The sequence below is a fragment of the Microcaecilia unicolor genome, chromosome 13 (assembly GCF_901765095.1).
Source record: "Microcaecilia unicolor chromosome 13, aMicUni1.1, whole genome shotgun sequence".
In the NCBI taxonomy this organism is placed as follows: Eukaryota; Metazoa; Chordata; class Amphibia; order Gymnophiona; family Siphonopidae; genus Microcaecilia; species Microcaecilia unicolor.
The window spans coordinates 60684063-60702574 of record NC_044043.1 but is presented as its reverse complement, the minus strand read 5'-3'; the positions used below and the strand labels follow the sequence as shown (position 1 = coordinate 60702574).

The 18512-nt window shown below is 44.1% G+C and overlaps 1 protein-coding gene across 1 annotated transcript in view; it reads right to left on the bottom strand.

The window, feature by feature from the left end:
* Positions 1 to 4533: 4533 nt before the first annotated feature.
* Positions 4534 to 18512, bottom strand: part of LOC115482451 (telomerase-binding protein EST1A-like) — a 52261-nt gene continuing 38282 nt past the window's right edge. The window contains 5 exon segments of the mRNA XM_030222211.1: positions 4534 to 4548; positions 15107 to 15185; positions 15633 to 15738; positions 16399 to 16445; positions 16448 to 16508. Coding sequence (XP_030078071.1) covers positions 15175 to 15185; positions 15633 to 15738; positions 16399 to 16445; positions 16448 to 16508 — 225 coding nt within the window. The 3' untranslated portion in view covers positions 4534 to 4548; positions 15107 to 15174.

Sequence of the window (18512 nt, the reverse complement as noted above, 5' to 3'; positions counted from 1 at the left end):
GTCCCGTCCAGAACCACTGCCCTGAGAAGAGGGGGGGTGTGAAGGGTGTATCCAGATTTCTAATCGAGTAGTGTCTTCTACAGATGGTCGAAAGGTGAATTTCTTCCCCTTCCCCCACATGCTGGGGCTGAGCTCCACTTCTCGCTGCTTCTTGTGCTCCATTTGCTCAGCCTGAAATCAAAGAAATACGGAAACGCTGTACACTGCAACAATGAAAACTATATGCTCTAGGCGCACAGTGAGGTAGACACAATGGAACCTGTGCAAAGTTAGGATGGGTCTGGACTTATGTACATACTTTTGGATTTTCAAGAAAATATTGCACATCCTACATATCAGGTGTAAATATGTACAATATTTTCAGTAGAATAATTTTCAAAGGGAAGTTATGTATGTATTTTCGCTTTGAAAATTTTAGGAAAGGGGAAGTTCTTAAGCTGGCTTCCCCATTTCTCTAGAAACTGATGAGCGAGAGGCATAAGGAAGAAAATCCTCGTTTATCTTGTCTACTTCAAGCACATTTCAAAGAAACAAAATAACCTCTCCCCCTATGCCCCGTTCTTCCACCCCCTAGGAAAGCTAAAATGATGATCAAGTTCCCATTCTGCAAAACAAAATCCACAGCAGATTTCAAACAGACTAAACCACCCCCCCACACACACACACACACACACCCGGGGCATCAGGAAGAGACACTAGATCCCCCACTAGAGGCAGAAAGCCAAGAGGATCAACCATAGGAAAAGAAGGCTAGCATTTTCTAAAGCTTTACGGTTAGATCTATAATTGGATAAGGAGGACAAAACAGTCCAGTTAAAGGAAGCAACTGAAGCTGCCATTAAATTGACAAAAGAGGTGCTGTGAGAGGACTTCTTGAGAGGAAGAAAACTTCACTGGTATTTTATTTGTAGGTAAATTGCACTTAAACTTGGGAAAGATAGAATTAAATAGGTAAATATTATCAAAGCCTAACATATAACCCACAATCTTTGGGGACTTCAGTTTATATATTCCTACGCCATTGGAAAACTTAATTAACTCACCAATACCAAGTTGCAGGCAGCAATCCAGCAGTGAGATGGAGGCTATCCAGTCTTTTGCACTGAGCATCACATGTTTGATTATATCCCAGCTGGTCAGAGGTCCTGTGTGTGTACTCAGTGCAAAGAGCTCCTAGCACTCAGGGAATGGGTCCAATCCCTGGAGGATAGGGTAGCAGACTTAAAGGAGCTGAGGCAGACAGAGAGGTATATAAAGAAGGCCTACAGGCACAAAATAGAGAAGACCCACCTCCAGTCTGGCAACCTCTGTGCTGCCACGGAGGACAAAGGTCACCTGAAGGGATAGAATCACCTTAGAGAGGCAGGAAGTGGTGGACATGTGATGAACAGAATGCCTGAACCCGTGAGAGCTACTGACCATTGCCCATTAAACAGCATTTTATGGCATACTGACTATTTGCTTGGTCGGGGGGCTGCATTGGGTGACATATTACGGAGGACACAGTGGAGCTGAAGTATTGGTCAGCTACAGCTAGTATATCCAACAAAGCACATATCACTGACTCAAAGATAGTGGCTGAGAAGAAAATAAAAGTTAAAAAAACGGTAGTTCTCCTTGGCCAGATGATCTTGCAGCCACACAAGTGAAGTGACTCTTTGGTGACGTCACTGATCCGGAATCAAAGCTAAAAAGCTTCTATAATAAAAATTAAAAGGCACATGCGTGGGGCTTCCTGCCTTAGAACATACTGTATAATGTACTGTAGTAACTGCCCCTTTCAGTTTGTAAGAGCTGGTGGCAACGACGAGAGGGTTGGGAGCAGTGGTGTGCTGGAGCAGGCTCTCACAGGCTCGCAAGAGCCAGTTGTTAAGTTTTTAAGAATTTTGGGAGCCGGTTGTTAAAGTAAGGCCCTCCATGGCTACTTTAACAACTGGCTCCCAAAATGTGGGCTTGGGCCCCCTGCTGAATTCTCTTTTACTTTGCTGGTGGAGATGCTGAGCCCTGCCAGCCAAGTAAATAGACTACTGCTGCTCCCCGCTCCTTGTTTCCAGGCTGAAACTTCTAGAGCATGTGAGAGAAGTTCCAGCATGCTGCTCAGAGCAAGACGTTGGGAGTGGTGGCTGCCAGCAAAGGTATGCCTAGCGTGCCCACACCAGGGGCGTAGCTACAGGTGGGCCTGGGTGGGCCCAGGCCCACCCAATTTCAGCTCCAGCCCGCCCACCCACTCTTCCTCAAGGCCCGCGCCAGCCCCAGCTCCCACTGCTGCTTTTCCTGATGAGCAGCAGGGCCGGCGCTACAAAAAGAAGCGCTCAGCTGACTGAGCTGAGTGCCAACGCGACGAGGAAAAAATGTTTAAAAAAAACGCGGCACCGCAGGCAGCCTCGAAGCATTGGCTGCTGGCTCTGCAGGCTCCTCCCGTCTCTTACATCACTGCCCCTGCTTCGCTCCCTTCCTCAGAATGTTGCCCAGTTGCTAACAAATCTAAAACCTTTCTCCCTGCACCATTGTCTCATCCACGCAATGAGAATCCGGACCTCTGCCTGTCTCTTGGGCCCTGTGCGTGTACCACTTCAGAAAATGCTACCCTAGAGGTTCTAGATTTGAGCTTTCTACTAAGAACTCTCTCCCTAATTTTCCTACGTCATTGGTACCCACATGTACCAAGACAACTGGCTCCTCCCCAGCACTATCTAAAATCCTATCTAGGTGACATGTGAGGTCCGCCACCTTTGCACTAGGCAGGTAAGTCACCAGGCGATCCTCATGTCCACAAGCCACCCAACTATCTATATGTCTAATGATCGAATCACCAAATACAACAGCTGTCCTAACCCTTCCCTCCTGGGCAGAACTTGGAGACATAACCTCAGAGCAAGAGGATAGTACATCCCCTGGTGGGCAGGTCCTGGCTACAGGAGTACTTCCTACTTCACCAGGATGATGCACTCCTTCTAGGAGACCTCCCTCTCCCAAGCTTGCTCACCTTTTTTGGAGAACCAGAAAACAGATCACTGAATCACAACCCGAAGGAGTCCCCTTTACCAAGTTGCTCCTTCTGGCTTGTTTTAGTTTCTTTTTTTAAGTCCTGTTGCTGGTAGCATACAAGGATCTCAATGTATCCCTTGCAATGTGAGGAAGGAAAGCTGAGGCTACCGCCTCAGCCCCACCTGGACCCAGGCAGGGGATTAGTAATGGGAGGGGGGGATGACCCACTTGGGTGTTACATCACCTGGCCAAGAAGATGTCCCCTTGAACCTCTTCCCCACCAGGCAGGTGCCTCAAAGCAAGGAAAAGAACAAAGAGAGGGAGAGAATTCTTTTTTTTTTTTTTTAATCAAATAGTGAAACATAATCGAGGCCCCCTGGTACCCCACAGAGACCCCCAGGCCCTTTAGACTAATCCTGAGTGCACAGTTTTACCATGTCCACCATCTACCAAGTGACTAAGAAATACTGACTAAACCAAGACTGCACAGGACAGCTATAGGGTAGTCAGAAGTGTATAACTCAAGTGTCTAGAGGGATGCCAAGGAAGCCACAATCTTTGCAGTAAGTGCTGCTGAAGTAAATTTCACTTTATGTAGCTTTCTTTGGTCTCCATCAGTTGTTGAGAGTTTTGACACAGATTTTGACTGTGCTTGCTTCTCTATGCTTTTACAGTGGTTTACAAAACTATTCCACGCATGTTTGGCATTATTTAAGCCCACAGGTGTTCATCTAGAGCCCCTTAAGGTATTCTCCAAATTTACAGCCAAAGTGTTTTTACTTGTTGCTATCTTTGGGTTTGACTGATTCAGAGACTCCTCTTTTTTTTTTTTAAAGAGAAAAGCAGTGAATGTCCATTTACTAGAGCAGATGAAATAGACCAACTCGACAAACACATCAGAATAAACAAGCCAGTGCTCAACTGAAAAACTAGTTAGAAACCAAGTCAGATGCACAGTTAGTCCATCATCTATGGTGCCACAGAAGGAAGGAGGGGGGGGGGGGGGTCTGAGAACATACCGCCGAAAAACACCCACAAGCTAGGCAAAGCCTGGTGCTGCCAAATTGAGCACAAAGAGAGAATGCACTGCCACACCAGAGATTTTGCTCTTTTTGTTTTGGGTTTGCTACACTGTACAAAGCTGAGGCTCACCTCCCAGGCACGCAAGGCCCTTAGGTAGCACAAGGAGCACCTCCAGAAGCAAAAAGAATCCCTCAGGGTATGATATTTTTGATCCCATCAAGCATACTCCCCATCGATTGAACCTTTCTTCTTCTCCACCTAATCATGCACACTTCCCATCCTGATGCTGCCTGCTTCCCATTCATGTCTCTCTTCGGTTCGACTCCAACACCCAGATCATGCATGCGTCTCACCCCGATCCCACCTGCCTCCCCCATTTGTCGCCTACCCTTCAACCTGCACACCAGCATTCACCAGACTACCCACCTTGCGCTTGGTTTCCTCAAATAGGCTGATGAGGCTCTCCTTGGCAGTAAGGATGGGATTGCTGGCAGCCAGGCTGCGCATATAATAATACACAGCATCCAGTTTCCTTCTCTACAGTAAAAGAAAGAGGTGGTATTAATGGATACTTTCTCACAGGATATGTACATTTATAGATTCTAATGAAGATGAAAAGCAGGACAGGGAGGCGGGGGATAGGATACCCATCAAGGGGGCCAATACACAAAGTAAACTGGGAAAGCTAACAGTGTGCTTGGTTGCATCAGTAAAGCATCATCTTCAAGATAAAGGAGATAAAACAGCCTTTGTATAGACACCACCTTCAGTACTATGGTCCGTTCTGCAGTCCATATCTTCACAAGATTGAGAGCATAGGAGCAACTCAGAAAGGAGCTACTAAAACAGGCCTGCAACACTCAAAATGCACTCACTTGAGGAAAGAAGGGGGAAGATGATAGAAACATCAGTATTTGAAAGGCTTTAACAAAATAAAGAAAGGTGAAATTTTCCATACAAAATGAAATGTAGGGACAAAGGGTCATAATATGAAATTACAGGGTAGAAGATTCACAGAATTTACTATTACATTCTTTGCTTATTGTTTGTAATATTGCATACTTTTCTTTAATTGTACTCTGACAACTGAATAATAAAGTGGAAAAAAAAAGATTCATAGAAAGCGTGAGAAAATGTTTCTTAACTGAGGTGATGGCAGATGTATGGAAAAAAAAAGGTAACAAACCAATATTGTAACAGAATGGAATAGATATAGAGGACAGTTGTAGGAAAAGGGTTGGGGGGCTTACAATATTTCAAAAGCCCAACCTTTATTTCCTCAACACCAGTCAAGGAGAGAGAGACACAGAGAAAACAAGCCGAGGATAAAGAAGATACAAACTAGTGACATCAAACTCCATGACATAGACAGGTAGGAAGCATCAAGCTATAGCTCCCCAGGAACCAACCACGTTGATTCTGGCAGGTTGATGGTGGCCAAATATCATCCAGCAAGGCCATGGAACAGAGAAGGCTCAATATCAGTGCAACAGCCATGCTAGTTTTAATAACTGTTTAGATTACAATTTTGTAGAAAGACATGGGGAATATGGAAAACTTTGGTTGTCTACCATTCCTGATAGATGAGTATAAAGAGGAAGACAAAAACAGACATCTATGAGGAGTGATAGCCTATAAGCAGTTAAGACTGTACAGCTGGAAGCTAGGATACATCTTTCACCTCGAAGACCAGAATAACTGGAAAAACTGAACTGGATGGCCCAACTAGTGTCTATCAATCATTATGTACTATGTATGATCCAAGATTCATTTCTAAACCTTCTTGAAGAAGAAGACGACTAAAGTCTGCATTGTACTAACTGAAACCCAAAGAACAGGGAATCCAATATTAAACAGTACAAAGTATAGTAGAACGACCACCCGAGAATCCAGACCCTTTAAAAATTTACCTGCTGACTGAACGAGAATCCAGACTCCTTCCCCCTCACCACATAACTTCTCTCCCTCTGTTCCCGCTACACACTTGCTTTCCTCACTCTCCCAGGTCCTCAAGGCCCCCCTGGCAACGACTCCCTTTCCCTCACTTCCTACAAGGTCCAGCGTCTTTCCCCCCACTCCTGGCCCTGCCCGTTTCCTCTTTGTTACCTTTCCTGAAGTCTTCGGTGCTGCAGCACCAGTGGCAGCCTTACTTGCTGGCTGTCTCCGGCATGCAGCAGGCCTTTCCCCTCTGACCTGTCCCACCCTTCCAACAAAAGGAAGTTATATCGGAAGGTGTCAGACGGATCACAGGGGAAAGGCCCGGGTACATGCCAGAGGCAGCCAATGAGTAAGGCTGCTGCTGACGCTGCAGCACCTAAGACTTCAAGAAAGATAACAAACAGCAAGCGCAGGGCAGGGAATGGTGGGAAGGGAGGGAGGTAAAGCCACGGGGAGAGGAGGCCTGGGAGAGTGGAAGGTGCTGGCTGCTGGGTAAATCATGGTAAAACAAATACTGCTTGAGAATCTGGAAGGGTCCCAATCCACGAGCAGTCCGGATTTTTGGACTTCTACTGTACATTCAAAAATCATTACTAGTGCAGTAAAACCAGGACAGCATAATACAAATCCTTAAAAAATGAATGATATTACTGATGGATTCCAATGCAGGAACATATCAGCTAGATTCATCTATAAGCTTCTGAGAAGGCTCACTGTGCATGCACATTACTTCCCACCTGTCGCTGTCATGTGGGACCACTTAAGTCCTTATATAAGCTTATATGAGAATATAACTGCTTGGGTACGTCGGAGGGTACATGAAGTTCTCCTACTTCCATGAAGACCTGCTACAGGTAAACTAATTTGGTTATATCTGAGGACAAGAAGGATAGTACATATATATATATATATATATATATATATATATACACATACACACACAGGATAGTTACAACATGGGACACTCTAGCAACAGACTGCCTTCAACAGAAAAAAGGGAGAAATGATCACATTCAAGATTCAAGGTGCTGCAACAAGTTAAACAGTGAGGTATTTCTGGCAGCAACTAACCTATTTTCTTCCCCCTCCCCCCAAAGGCAGCTTGGAAATTAAGAGAAAAGGGTCCAGGGGGGATGAAGTAGAATCCTAATCCTCAAAGAGATTCTGGAGGATTGACTGTTGAATCAGGAATTTCTTTCTAGGCAAGAGTGTGGTATGGACCGAAGTCCAAGTTGCAGCTTTGCAAATTTCCTCCATGAAGGTTAATCTCAATTAAGCTACCATCACAACAATAACTCTGACATTCTGAGATCTGACATGACCCTCAAAAGTTAAGCTTGCCTGGGAATAAGTGAAGAAAATACAGTCTACTAGCCAACTGGACAGTGTGTGTTTACTAATGGCAACTCCCAGTTTATCAGGGTCAAAAGAAAGTTGGGTGAACTTTCTAAGGGCTTTAGTCTGCACCAAGTAGAAGACTAAGGCTCTCTTGCCATCCAATGTGGGAAAGGAGAAATTAGGTCTTACCTGATCATTTTCTTTCCATTAGTCCTTCACATTATTCCAGAACATGTGGGATAGTTGTGTCCATCAACCAACAAGTGGAGATAGAAAACTGAAAACTGAGCTGAGACAACACTCTCTTGACATCTAGTCCAGCTCCTCAGTACTCACGTAGACAAGCAGTAAGAATAAACACAACAACCTTAAACAATTTGCTAACCTAACACTAACCAGACAAGCAAACATATGTGGACTTCTCTCGTCTCTGGACAACTTGAAGAGAACAAGAGACATGCAGGAAGCACCATGCAAGGTGACAGTTATTTTGATCCATTACTTCACATCGAGTAAACATCTCAGAAATCTTAGCGATCCTCTGGAATAGCAGGAAGGACTGACAAAAAGAAAATTATCAGTTAAGGCCTAATTTCTCCTTCCATTACACAGCTTTCCATTATTCCAGAACCTGTGGGATGTTCAAAAGCAATCCCTAGAGTAGGTGGGATCCTGGCACCACTGCTCCAAAGCTGGCTTCCGAGCGTGCCACAACATCCACCCAGTAGTGCTTGGAACAGGTATGCTGCGTCGACCATGTCAACTAGACCAGGAGCAAAGTACTCAGAACCAGAGGCTGAAAAGTGTGTCCATCCACCTGCTGGAGATAGAAAATACTGAGGTGCCGGACTGAGCGCCAAGAGAGATATGTCTGAGCTCACTTTTCAGTTCTTTATTTCCACCTGCTGGTTGATGGACACAACTATCGCACAGGTTGGAATTTATTTATTTATTGTGAACATGTATATCCCACATAATCCCACCAAGGCAGGCTCTATGTGGCTTACAGCGTTTGAGGAAAAGTTCAGCATAACAATACTAGTGCAAATCAGGGTAGAAAAAGTAGATGAGGGGAAAAGAGGGAAACAGCAGGGGAGAGGGATGCGGGGATGCAGAGGATCAAGCAGTAGAGGAGTAACATTGATCACACAGGTAGGTCTTTAGAGATTTCTTAAACAACGTGTGATCAGTTGTCTCTTTTAACGTTGATGGTACAGCGTTCCAGAAACGGGGACACGTGAAGCAAAAAGAAGAGGCGAAGAGCAGCTTGTATCTTAAGTTCCTGCAATTAGGGAAGTAGAGATTGAGATAGGTGCGGGACGACTTATCGGAATTCCTTGGCGGGGGGTCGATAAGGCTGAACATATAAGCTGGAGCGTTCCCGTAGACAATCTTGTGGGCAAGAGCACAGACTTGGAATTCAATACGTTCCTTGATCGGGAGCCAGTGGAGCTTCTCACGAAGGGGCTTTGCTGCCTCAAACCGCGATTTGCCAAATAGCAGTATCGCCGCCGTGTTCTGCGCTGTCTGGAGTTTTTTTAAGGGCGTGTTCTTTGCAGCCGGCGTAAATTCCATTGCAGTAGTCGAAGTGGCTCAAGACGAGGGAATGGAGTAGTGTCCTGAACAGGTCAAATGGCAAGAACTGCTTGATACGCTAAGGGACCTCATGGAAGGAACATTTGCTTCGTAATAGACAAAACTTGAAGCTCAAGAGTCAAATGGGGATCCAGAACAACCCCAAGGAGTTTCAACTTCCTGCGACAGGAATGGTGAGGTTCTGCGCAGTAACCCTGCCCAGTATAGACTTTTTGAACTAGGAGGAGCGGATGAGGCACTGCGTTTTTTCCTGATTAAGCTTAAACTTAAATATGTTAGCCCAATTGTCCATGATGGCGAGACTTTTATAAATTTCTGCTGAGATTTCGGCTACGGAAGAACGAAAGGGGATGTAAATGGTCACGTCGTCAGCATAGATGTAGGGATTCAGGCCATGGTTGTGAAGGGCCGTAGTGAGAGGAGACATCATGATGTTGAACAGGGTAGGCGAAAGGGGAGAGCCTTGAGGAACCCCACAGCAAGATCGACAAGATGGCGAAACAGAGGACTGGACTTTGACCCGATAGGATCGGCATGATAGAAATTCCCTAAACCAATCCAAGACAGTACCTCCAACACCATTTTCAGCTAGTAACATAAGGAAGAGATTGTGGTAAACCATGTCGAAAGCGCTTGACATATCAAATTGAAGAAGCAAGATGTTTTTTCCAAAAGACAGCTCCTTTCTAAAGTTGGACAGGAGGGTGACCAGTACTGTCTCGGTACTGTGGTGAGGCCGGAAACCAGATTGGGATGCATGAAGAATCGAGAATTTGTCCAAAAAATCAGAGAGCTGTGAATTCACCAAGCTTTCCATAGTCTTAACAAGCAATGGGATTGCAGCAACAGGGCGGCAGTTACTAATAATACTAGGTTCACACTTCGGGTCCTTCAGGATTGGTGTCAGGAGAATATGGCCGTGATCAGCGGGGAAGCGCCCGTGCTGGAGCATGAAGTTAAGATAGGATGAAAAGTCAGCAACAAAACAGTCCGGCACTGATTGCAGTAGGTCCCTGAGACAGATAAATGCAGAGTGACACCGCCCCCTTTTCAGTTAGTATAACAGCTGGCGGCAACTTCAGGGAGGGTTGGGAGGGATTGTGTAGCTGCAAGATCATCTGTCCAAGGAGAACTAACGTTACAGGTAAGCAACTTCTATTTCTCCCTGGACAGAGAATCTTGCAGCCACACAAGTGAAGACTCCCAAGCTACACAGGTAACAGATTAAGAATAACTCATGCATATTGAAAGAAAAACTGGTACCTGTGCGAGGAGGAGGTGGTAGTTGACGCCTCACAGAACAGAAGACAACACGGCCTGTCCGAAAACTGCTTCAGCAGAGGAAGTAGTATCGATGCAGTAATGCTTGGTAAAGTGTGCATCGTTGACCATGTAGCTGCTCTGCAGATGTCTTGCAGAGGAGTTCTTTGTAGGTTAGCCGTTGTGGCTGCCATGGCCCTGAGATTGTGGGCTGTAACATGAGGAATGTCTGAGGGATGAGATGATTGTGCCAACTGGTAGCACAAAGCAATACAGTTTGCAATCCACTGAGATAATGTTCCCTTTGTCACCGGTTGTGGATGCAGAGTAGACCGAAGAGAAGAAATAATTGAGACGGTCTATCTGTAAAGTTCTCCAAGTCTCCCACCTCACAGTCCTCCAAACCTACGCCATAGCAAGCTGAATCATTGGAAGTGGCAAAGGGAAGGTCCCCAGGGCCAGACAGAAGCAGACTGTCCTTTATCATTGCCAGTGACCCACCACAGGATTGTAGGACCAGGGGAAGGGGAAGTTGGAATAATGGGAAACTACATAATGGAATGCACTTTTAACTTTACAGGCATGAGGCCTGGGGAAAAATATTGGAATGACAACTGACTAATTAAGTTAACACTACCCTTAAGAAGGAACTCTCAGCAGTTAACTCTTCCAAAGTACCTATGGATCCTATTCCAACATCTCTGGTTAAATGTTTTCATATTTTTTGCTTCCCTTCTTTTATTCCATAATTGTCATGAGCCTTTGTATTGGAATATTCCCTCAAAATAGAAAATGGCTCCTTTATTCCATATTTGAAGAATGAAAAACTAATCTCACAGATCCTCTTCACTACAGACTTATTTCCCAATTACCACTTCTTTCCAAGCTTACAGAGAAGCTGGAGCTCATCAGCTTCATTTATATCTGGAAAAGACAAATACTTTACATCCTAGGCAGACAGGTTTCAGGCCTCATTATTGTACTGAACATGCTCTTTTGTCAAGCACATAGTAACATAGTAAATGACGGCAGAAAAAGACCTGCATGGTCCATCCAGTCTGCCCAACAAGATAAATTCATATGTGCTACTTTTTGTGTATAACTTACCTTGATTTGTACCTGTCCTTTTCAGGGCACAGACCGTGTAAGTCTGCCCAGCACTATCCCCGCCTTCCAACCACCAGCCCCGCCTCCCACCACCGGCTCTGGCACAGACCGTATAAGTCTGCCCAGCTCTGTCCCCGCCTCCCGCCACCGGCTCTGCCACCCAATCTCGGCTAAGCTCCTTAGGATTCATTCCTTCTGAACAGGAATGAATACTAAGGAGCTTAGCTTAGCCGAGATTATTTATCTTAATCAAGATCAATGCCATGATGTGCTTCCAATCTCTTTAGATGTCTCTGCAGCATTCAGCTTGGTCAACCCATAACATCCTCTTGCAGAGATTGATAAAGGGATTAAAGGCACTGTTCTGACACGGTTTCAATCATACTTGTACAACAGACTGTACAATACTCTCTCTCAGCTGATTCAGCTGTTATACTTGTGGAGTATCCCAGGGCTCTGCCCTTGGGCCTATCCTTTTTAAAACATTTCTAGCTCTGTTTGCTTTTATGGCACAATCTCTGGAAATCCTATTTTTATGCAGAAGACATTCATTATTATTACCTCTTGAAACCTGCTCTAATGCTATTCTGACATTTCCAACAAATTAGCCCTATTGGCAGACTAGATTGTATGTAATGGACTTAAATTAAATATCTTTTAAAGTCTGCAACCTTACTTTTTTCTTGACTGGTTTCTCTACTCAGCTTACCTACTATCTGGGAACTTCTATTCCACTACAAACTGTAAAAAGTTTAGCTATCACAACTGGCACTGACCCGTCACTTTTATTACTCATCTCTAAGTAATTTTTTTACACTGTGTCAGCTTCACTCTGTTTGCTAATCTCTTAGCATTACTTTACTGTGTTTGCTTATTCATTCCTCAGGTACATCCCAATTGGACTACTGCAATTCTCTTTTGCAAGGCCTGCCCAATACCAGATTAGGAGCATATAGCTGTTATAGAATACCACAATGAAGTTCATATTTGGTGCAAATGAGGAACACTGCCTCCCCCACCGCATTTTCAAATCTCCTTTAAAATTCTTATATTTGTACATCAGGTATTCTACACTGGTGTCCTATCTTTCCCTTTTAGCTCTTTGGTCACTTATGTTCCTGTTTGTTCCCTTAGGCCTTCGCAAGAGAATCTTGTCGTCGTTCCCTCTCATCAGCATATATGTTAAGATTCCACTAGCACTCTTGCTTTAAGGTTGTGGCACCCACTTTTTGGAATGCCCTACCTGTTGATCTTTGCCTAGAAAAATATTTTGTAAAATTTTAAGGCTGCCTTAAAAATCTATTATTTTACACAGGCTTTTCTCTCCCCTATAGATTATTAGCTTCCCATTGCTCAGGGCCCTGATCTCTCTGCAGCAGTTACCCCTGTTACACCGTCTTTTGCCCTTTACACTTTCTTCCTTCCTGTTGTATCTTAGGGTAATATTGAAAATATCTGTGTAATTGTAGTATAGGCATCCTTGGATAGTTCTCATTCTCCTCCCCCTTCTTGATTAATCATTGTAAAGTACTCAGATATTGTGGTATAGCAAATAAAGTTGAAATGTGATGAAAGTGCAGAAGTACCCTGTTGTAAAATAGTCTATATATATTTTTTTCACCTCCCCCACGTCACAGTCCTCCAAACGTACGCCCATAGCAAGCTGAATCATTGGAAATGGCAAAGGGAAGGTCCCCAGGGCCAGACAGAAGCAGACTGTCTTTATCATTGCCAGTGACCCACCATAGGATTGTAGGACCAGGGGAAGGGGAAGTGAAAAGAAAATATGGTGGACCTAGGAAGGGATGGGAACAGAGTAAAACGATGAAAGAGAGAGAGACTGGACCCAGAAGAGGGGAGGACTGGATCATCAGGGGAAGGGACAGAGATGCCGCACTGTGGGAGGACATCAGGGGATAGAGAAGGAGATGCTGGCTCCGAGGTAAGGGATGTAGGGGAAGGGAAAAGACAAGGGAAGAGGGGAAAAGCTGGCTATAAGAGAGATGTAGAGGATGGAGGGCGCTCAGGGACACAAGAGGAGGGAATAGAGACACAGAAGGGAGATGCTGAATATGGGGGAAGAATAGGGACACCAAGAGGGCAGATGCCTGAACATGGAGGGACAGGGACACAGAGGGGAGATTCTGAACAGGATGGATAGGGGTGCAGATGGAAGATGGACATGGAGAGAGAAGAAATGTCAAATAGCCAGGAGACCCTGAAAGAAGAGTTCAGGGGAAAAGAAACAGAAAAAAAAGCAGAAGATAACTGGGACCACAGCAAATGTAAAAAAAAAAAAAAAAAACAACCTCAGACAATAAAGGAAGACTATTTTATTCTGAAATGTATTAATTAGAATGTGTCAGTTCTGGGAAAAATGAATTTCTGATATTTTACTACTACTTAACATTTCCTAGAGCGCTACTAGGGTTACGCAGCGCTGTACAGTTTAACAAGAAGGACAGTCCCTGCTTGAAGAAGCTTACAATCTAAAGGATGAAATGTCAAGTTGGGGCAGTCAAGATTTCCTCAATAGAGGTGTAGTGGTTAGGTACCGAAGGCGACATTGAAGAGGTGGGCTTTGAGCACGGATCTGAAGATGGGCAGGGAGGGGGCCTGGCGTATGGGCTCAGGGAGTTTATTTTGCATTTCAATTTCTATTTCTCTAGTCTTGCTGTACATGCAGAGTCTGACTTCTTAAGGTTTCCAGTTCTGTTTTTTGCCTTCATGACTCTAATACTGATCTGTGGTCCCTAGTTTCTATATTTGTGAGGTGTCTGTTTTGCGGACATGACCAAGACATGATATTGTGCTAGAATATAATTTTTGTGTAAAGATCTGCAGCAGTTTTGTTTTTTTCTGTTTTCTCACTAGGTGGTGTATTAGTGTGTTACAACCCGGTATAAATTTATAGGATAAGGATGTTGCTCATTGAGTCCTGGGAGTTAGTGCTGTTCTGTTTCTCCAGAGTTGCATTACATTCAGACTTCTCAGAGTTCCCAATTCTAGTAGTAGTAGTTGCTTAGTCTATATTCTACAGGAGTGATAGAAGTGAGGTTTCTGCTAGCATTCAGTTTTCAAGAAGGGATCTTTAGCAATTTGACTAATGTTTTTCCAGCAGGAAGTATACTGGTATCCTAGGGTGCTGTCCTTTATAGGTAGGGTTGTTAATATTTGAGTTCTGGACATTGGGTTTTCTATATAGGCCTGAAATGTGTCTGTCTTTTGCAGGGTTTGGTTACTGGAGCTCTGAAGTGTCTCTCCTCCTCAGCCCCTCTACATTGGAAGAGATAGTGTTATAGGAGGCCAGATTAATTTTTCCACCCTGGGCCCATTCTGTCCTAGCTATGCCGCTGTTTCCAAGCCACCTCCACATCCAAGGACCACTAGGGTGGTTGATGTAAACAATTCAGCTCGGTGTTGTCCTTCCTGACAGGTGCATGACTCCAAGGCTCAAACCTATAAGAGACAGCCCAATTTCACATTCCATTGGTGATGGAGTGTCCATCTGCATGGGAATCCCCAGCCCAGTCTGGAAGCACCAGTCATGGACACTATTTAGAATAGTGGAATTTGGAAGAAGTGTCTTGCTAAACTCAGTTTGGGAAGCTCTGTCTTATGTGCAACTCTATGTGTAGCAAAGGACACAGTGTTCCCAATGAAAATAAAATCCCTGTCCTCACTGTCAAAGGGCCCCATTAGATTCTGTGCCCTGACAGTAGCATTTCAGCATCAGGTCTCACTTTGTCAGAGTGCAGTGTGTTCCCAACAGTCTATGTCTTGATTGGTCTGGCTCTCAGGGTGCAATGTGTTTCCACTGCTTTCACGTGCCATAAAAACAGGTTGCTGAACTTACCGTATAGATGGCCAGAAGTGCCAGCTGATTGTAGGGACGTCCATTCTTGGGGGCAATCTGCTGAGCCTTCAGATACCAGCTAAGGAGCAACAAGAGGGTGCTCATCAGAGAAAAATATGCACAATCACAGGTAGAAGCTATGTAGCACTGTAAACGGAAGCAGTGTCTGCTGATAGTGGCTACTAAGAAACCACAAAGGACCATGGTTAGGCCCTTCTTCCTTAAGACAACCTCCATGAAGATCACACCCATCCTCACACTTCTACAGGAACTTGGGTTATGCAAGCTATTAAATTTAGAAAACTCAGTTCTGTTACCCCAGAATTAGTGTACCGCTAGATCATGACTGCTGGAAGATGGAAGAGTCTGATAGAGGAAATATATAAGAAGCAGGGCTATGAACAGAGTTGGCCATCCCCATGGCGTTCTACTGTGTGCCACTATTGGAGTCAAGATGGACCTTTTGTCTAAGCAAGTTTGTTTCTTATGATGGGAAGAGGAAATGGGAGACAACTATGCAAAATACCTTCTGCTTTCCCATAATTTGTGCTGTCACTGGCCTGCTCCCGGTATCTGGCAATGTCTCCCTGGCAGATCATGCACCGCTGTGCGCTGATTAAGGCATACTTCACCTAACAACAGAAATAACACAGGTGTCAAGAGACCAAGCAAGACTTGCAGCAATATTTCATTTGAATATTGTCAACAACTCCTTTTCTGCCTCTAGCATACTCTTAATTTTATCTTACATTCTCATCAGAAGAGTGGTCCATCTGGTCAACACAATTCAACTTTCTCTCTGATTTCCTCATGCTGCTGTTTTGTTGACAGAGTGCTGCCCGTCAGAGAAGCAGGAAATCAAAACTAAGATTTCTCTCTGAATTCCTCTGCCACTTGAAAACAACAAATCAGGACCAAGCAATAAGAAGGAAAGGACAACATGTAAAAGTAATAGCAGGGATGGGTCTGAAGTATCAAGCACTGTCCGTATTCCAGGCCCAATGAACACTGGTCTGCCTTCATATTAGAGTGCCTAGAAAGATACAGCGAAGTTACTTACCTGTAGCAGGTATTCTCCGAGGACAGCAGACTGATTGTTCCCACATGTGAGAACAAGCAGCCTGCTTGTCCTCGGAGAAAAGTATATACCCACTTCAGAATATGCTAAAGCAACCTATATTACTGTGGATTCAGGCCCAGGTAGGATGTCAGAATTAAGCCAACAGGAAAATACAAGAGACGTGTTATTACAACCTCAAACTTATAAGAGAGAGAGAGAGAACACAGCATACTGTCTTCCGCAGAGGCTTGCTACGAATAGCCCTTCCATCCATGTATCCTCCAGTTTAAACTGATAAGTGACCTGCAGCTTCTGAAGTAAAGCATCGAAGAAAGTACTGCCCTGCAGGAATTAAAAAAAAAAATTAAAAAAAGAATGTTACATCAAAATATTACCAGATTACAGCAGGGTATCCCAACTCTGTCCTGGTGATCCCAAAAGTATGAAGACAATAAACCTGCATCACTGGAGACAAAGCATATGCAAATTTATTTCATGCACATTCATATCAGATAATCTGAAAACCTCACTAGTAGCTGGGTCACCAGGACAGGTTTGGGAACCTGTGGTTAGCTATATACACACAGGCTAAGAGATCATGAATGTGGTATCAGTTCATTCAGACCCAGAGTTCTACAAGCTAAAATCTGGGAAGTGGCAATTCCCATTACTTTCAAGGTCCTCCATGGACCTACTCCTATCCACTTATCATCTACCTCATCTATTGCTTCCCAACTCCTCTCCTCTTCCTTCTCTTCTACCTGTTGTTATGGTATCTTTCTGCCCTTACATGCAGCATTCTGATTTTAAGTGCAGCAGAGATGAACATTGACTTACATTCCTCTGACCTGCCGGAAGAAAGTGGTGTTGAGGATACTGAAGATTAAATGGGGTTCTTCTGTCTTGCAAGAATACAACGAAAGTATATGTTTATCGAGCACTGCAATATTGCTCCAGTACAGTATAATACTGATATGTGCTTCCAGGACTGATAACTGTATTGAAATATATGTTGTCAACTAATCAGAAGAGGAACTATACTTGATAAAAGGAGCAACAATTTAATATGATGAACGTTATAGCGGTTCTTGATAACGTATTCAGTGGAATGATATTACTTGTATTGTGATTTGATATTTTGTAATTTTGCATAATGGTGTTGTATGAATGGTGGAATGAGTGGTTTATGAAAGTGGATTTTTATGTTTGTATATCGAACAATAATGTGAAAGATTAAAAATTAGAGCTGCATTTCAATTAAAAATTTAATCGCAATTAGTTATGTTTTGGTGCAAAAGACCAATGTCTCCCTCTCTCCTACCCCAGGTCCAACTTCTCCCTTTCTCCCTCCCATGTGTGTAGTATCTCTTCTCCCTTCCCTCCACTAGCAGGACCATTATCTCTCCTATTCTTCCTTCTCTCCCAGAAGAGGAGAGAAGGAGAATAGGAGACTAGAGAGATTGAAAGAGAGAGGATAGTCAAAAAGAAAGGGAAAAGACCTGAACTCATCCGGGTACTCCCCAGGGACAAGCAGTTAGTTCCAACCCTGACCCCTGATTGATCTCAAATGAATTACCAGTTAGGGGTCCAGGAGTTCCAAACAGGCAGTCACCTATCAGAGCACCAGTATGCTCATCTACCATCCGCTGGAGACAGAGAAATACTGAGGAGCATAAGGTGGCATGGCGCCCCATACAGAATGCAGCTTACAAGCTTTTTATCTTCTTTTTCCATCAGGTGGTAGAAAGAGTTTCACCCATCTGTTCTGGACTGGTCTGATGGAAGAAAAGCAAGATTCCATAGACATTTTTAATTATTTGGAATAACAACATAGTTATATTTGTATCAAGATATCTGTTATTTAACTCACAAGTTCTTCTGTCTCTACCTTTGCAGCACTAACTCATACTGAAGGCTTGGACACTTTCCCCAGTATCCTCTGCAAGCTGTATTGTTGTAACATTCTGCAGTGTCATTGGTAGGAAGAGAGATCATTTTAGACTATTAAGTCCACTAGAGTAGTGTTCTTACAACCACACACTGCTATGGACAGCAGACTGTAGCCTGAGGCTGGGGGTTTCAAAGGATTGCTTGGGCAAGGATTCCATTGCCCTAGCGACCTTAAAGTTACCCATTCAGCATGTCTCACTACACCAAGTAAAAAATGAGAAGAGCCTAAAGTCTGTTTGAGGATTCCTATCAGAATAAGGATATTCCTTAAGTTTCTCCTAGATCTGTTCCTCCATAATATCCAGAAAACTGACTACACTGCCTGGACTCTCTGAAGTGGAGGAGAGAATGGCTATGTCCATGGGTCCACTCTGCAATGGCTCCAAGGGCAAGAAA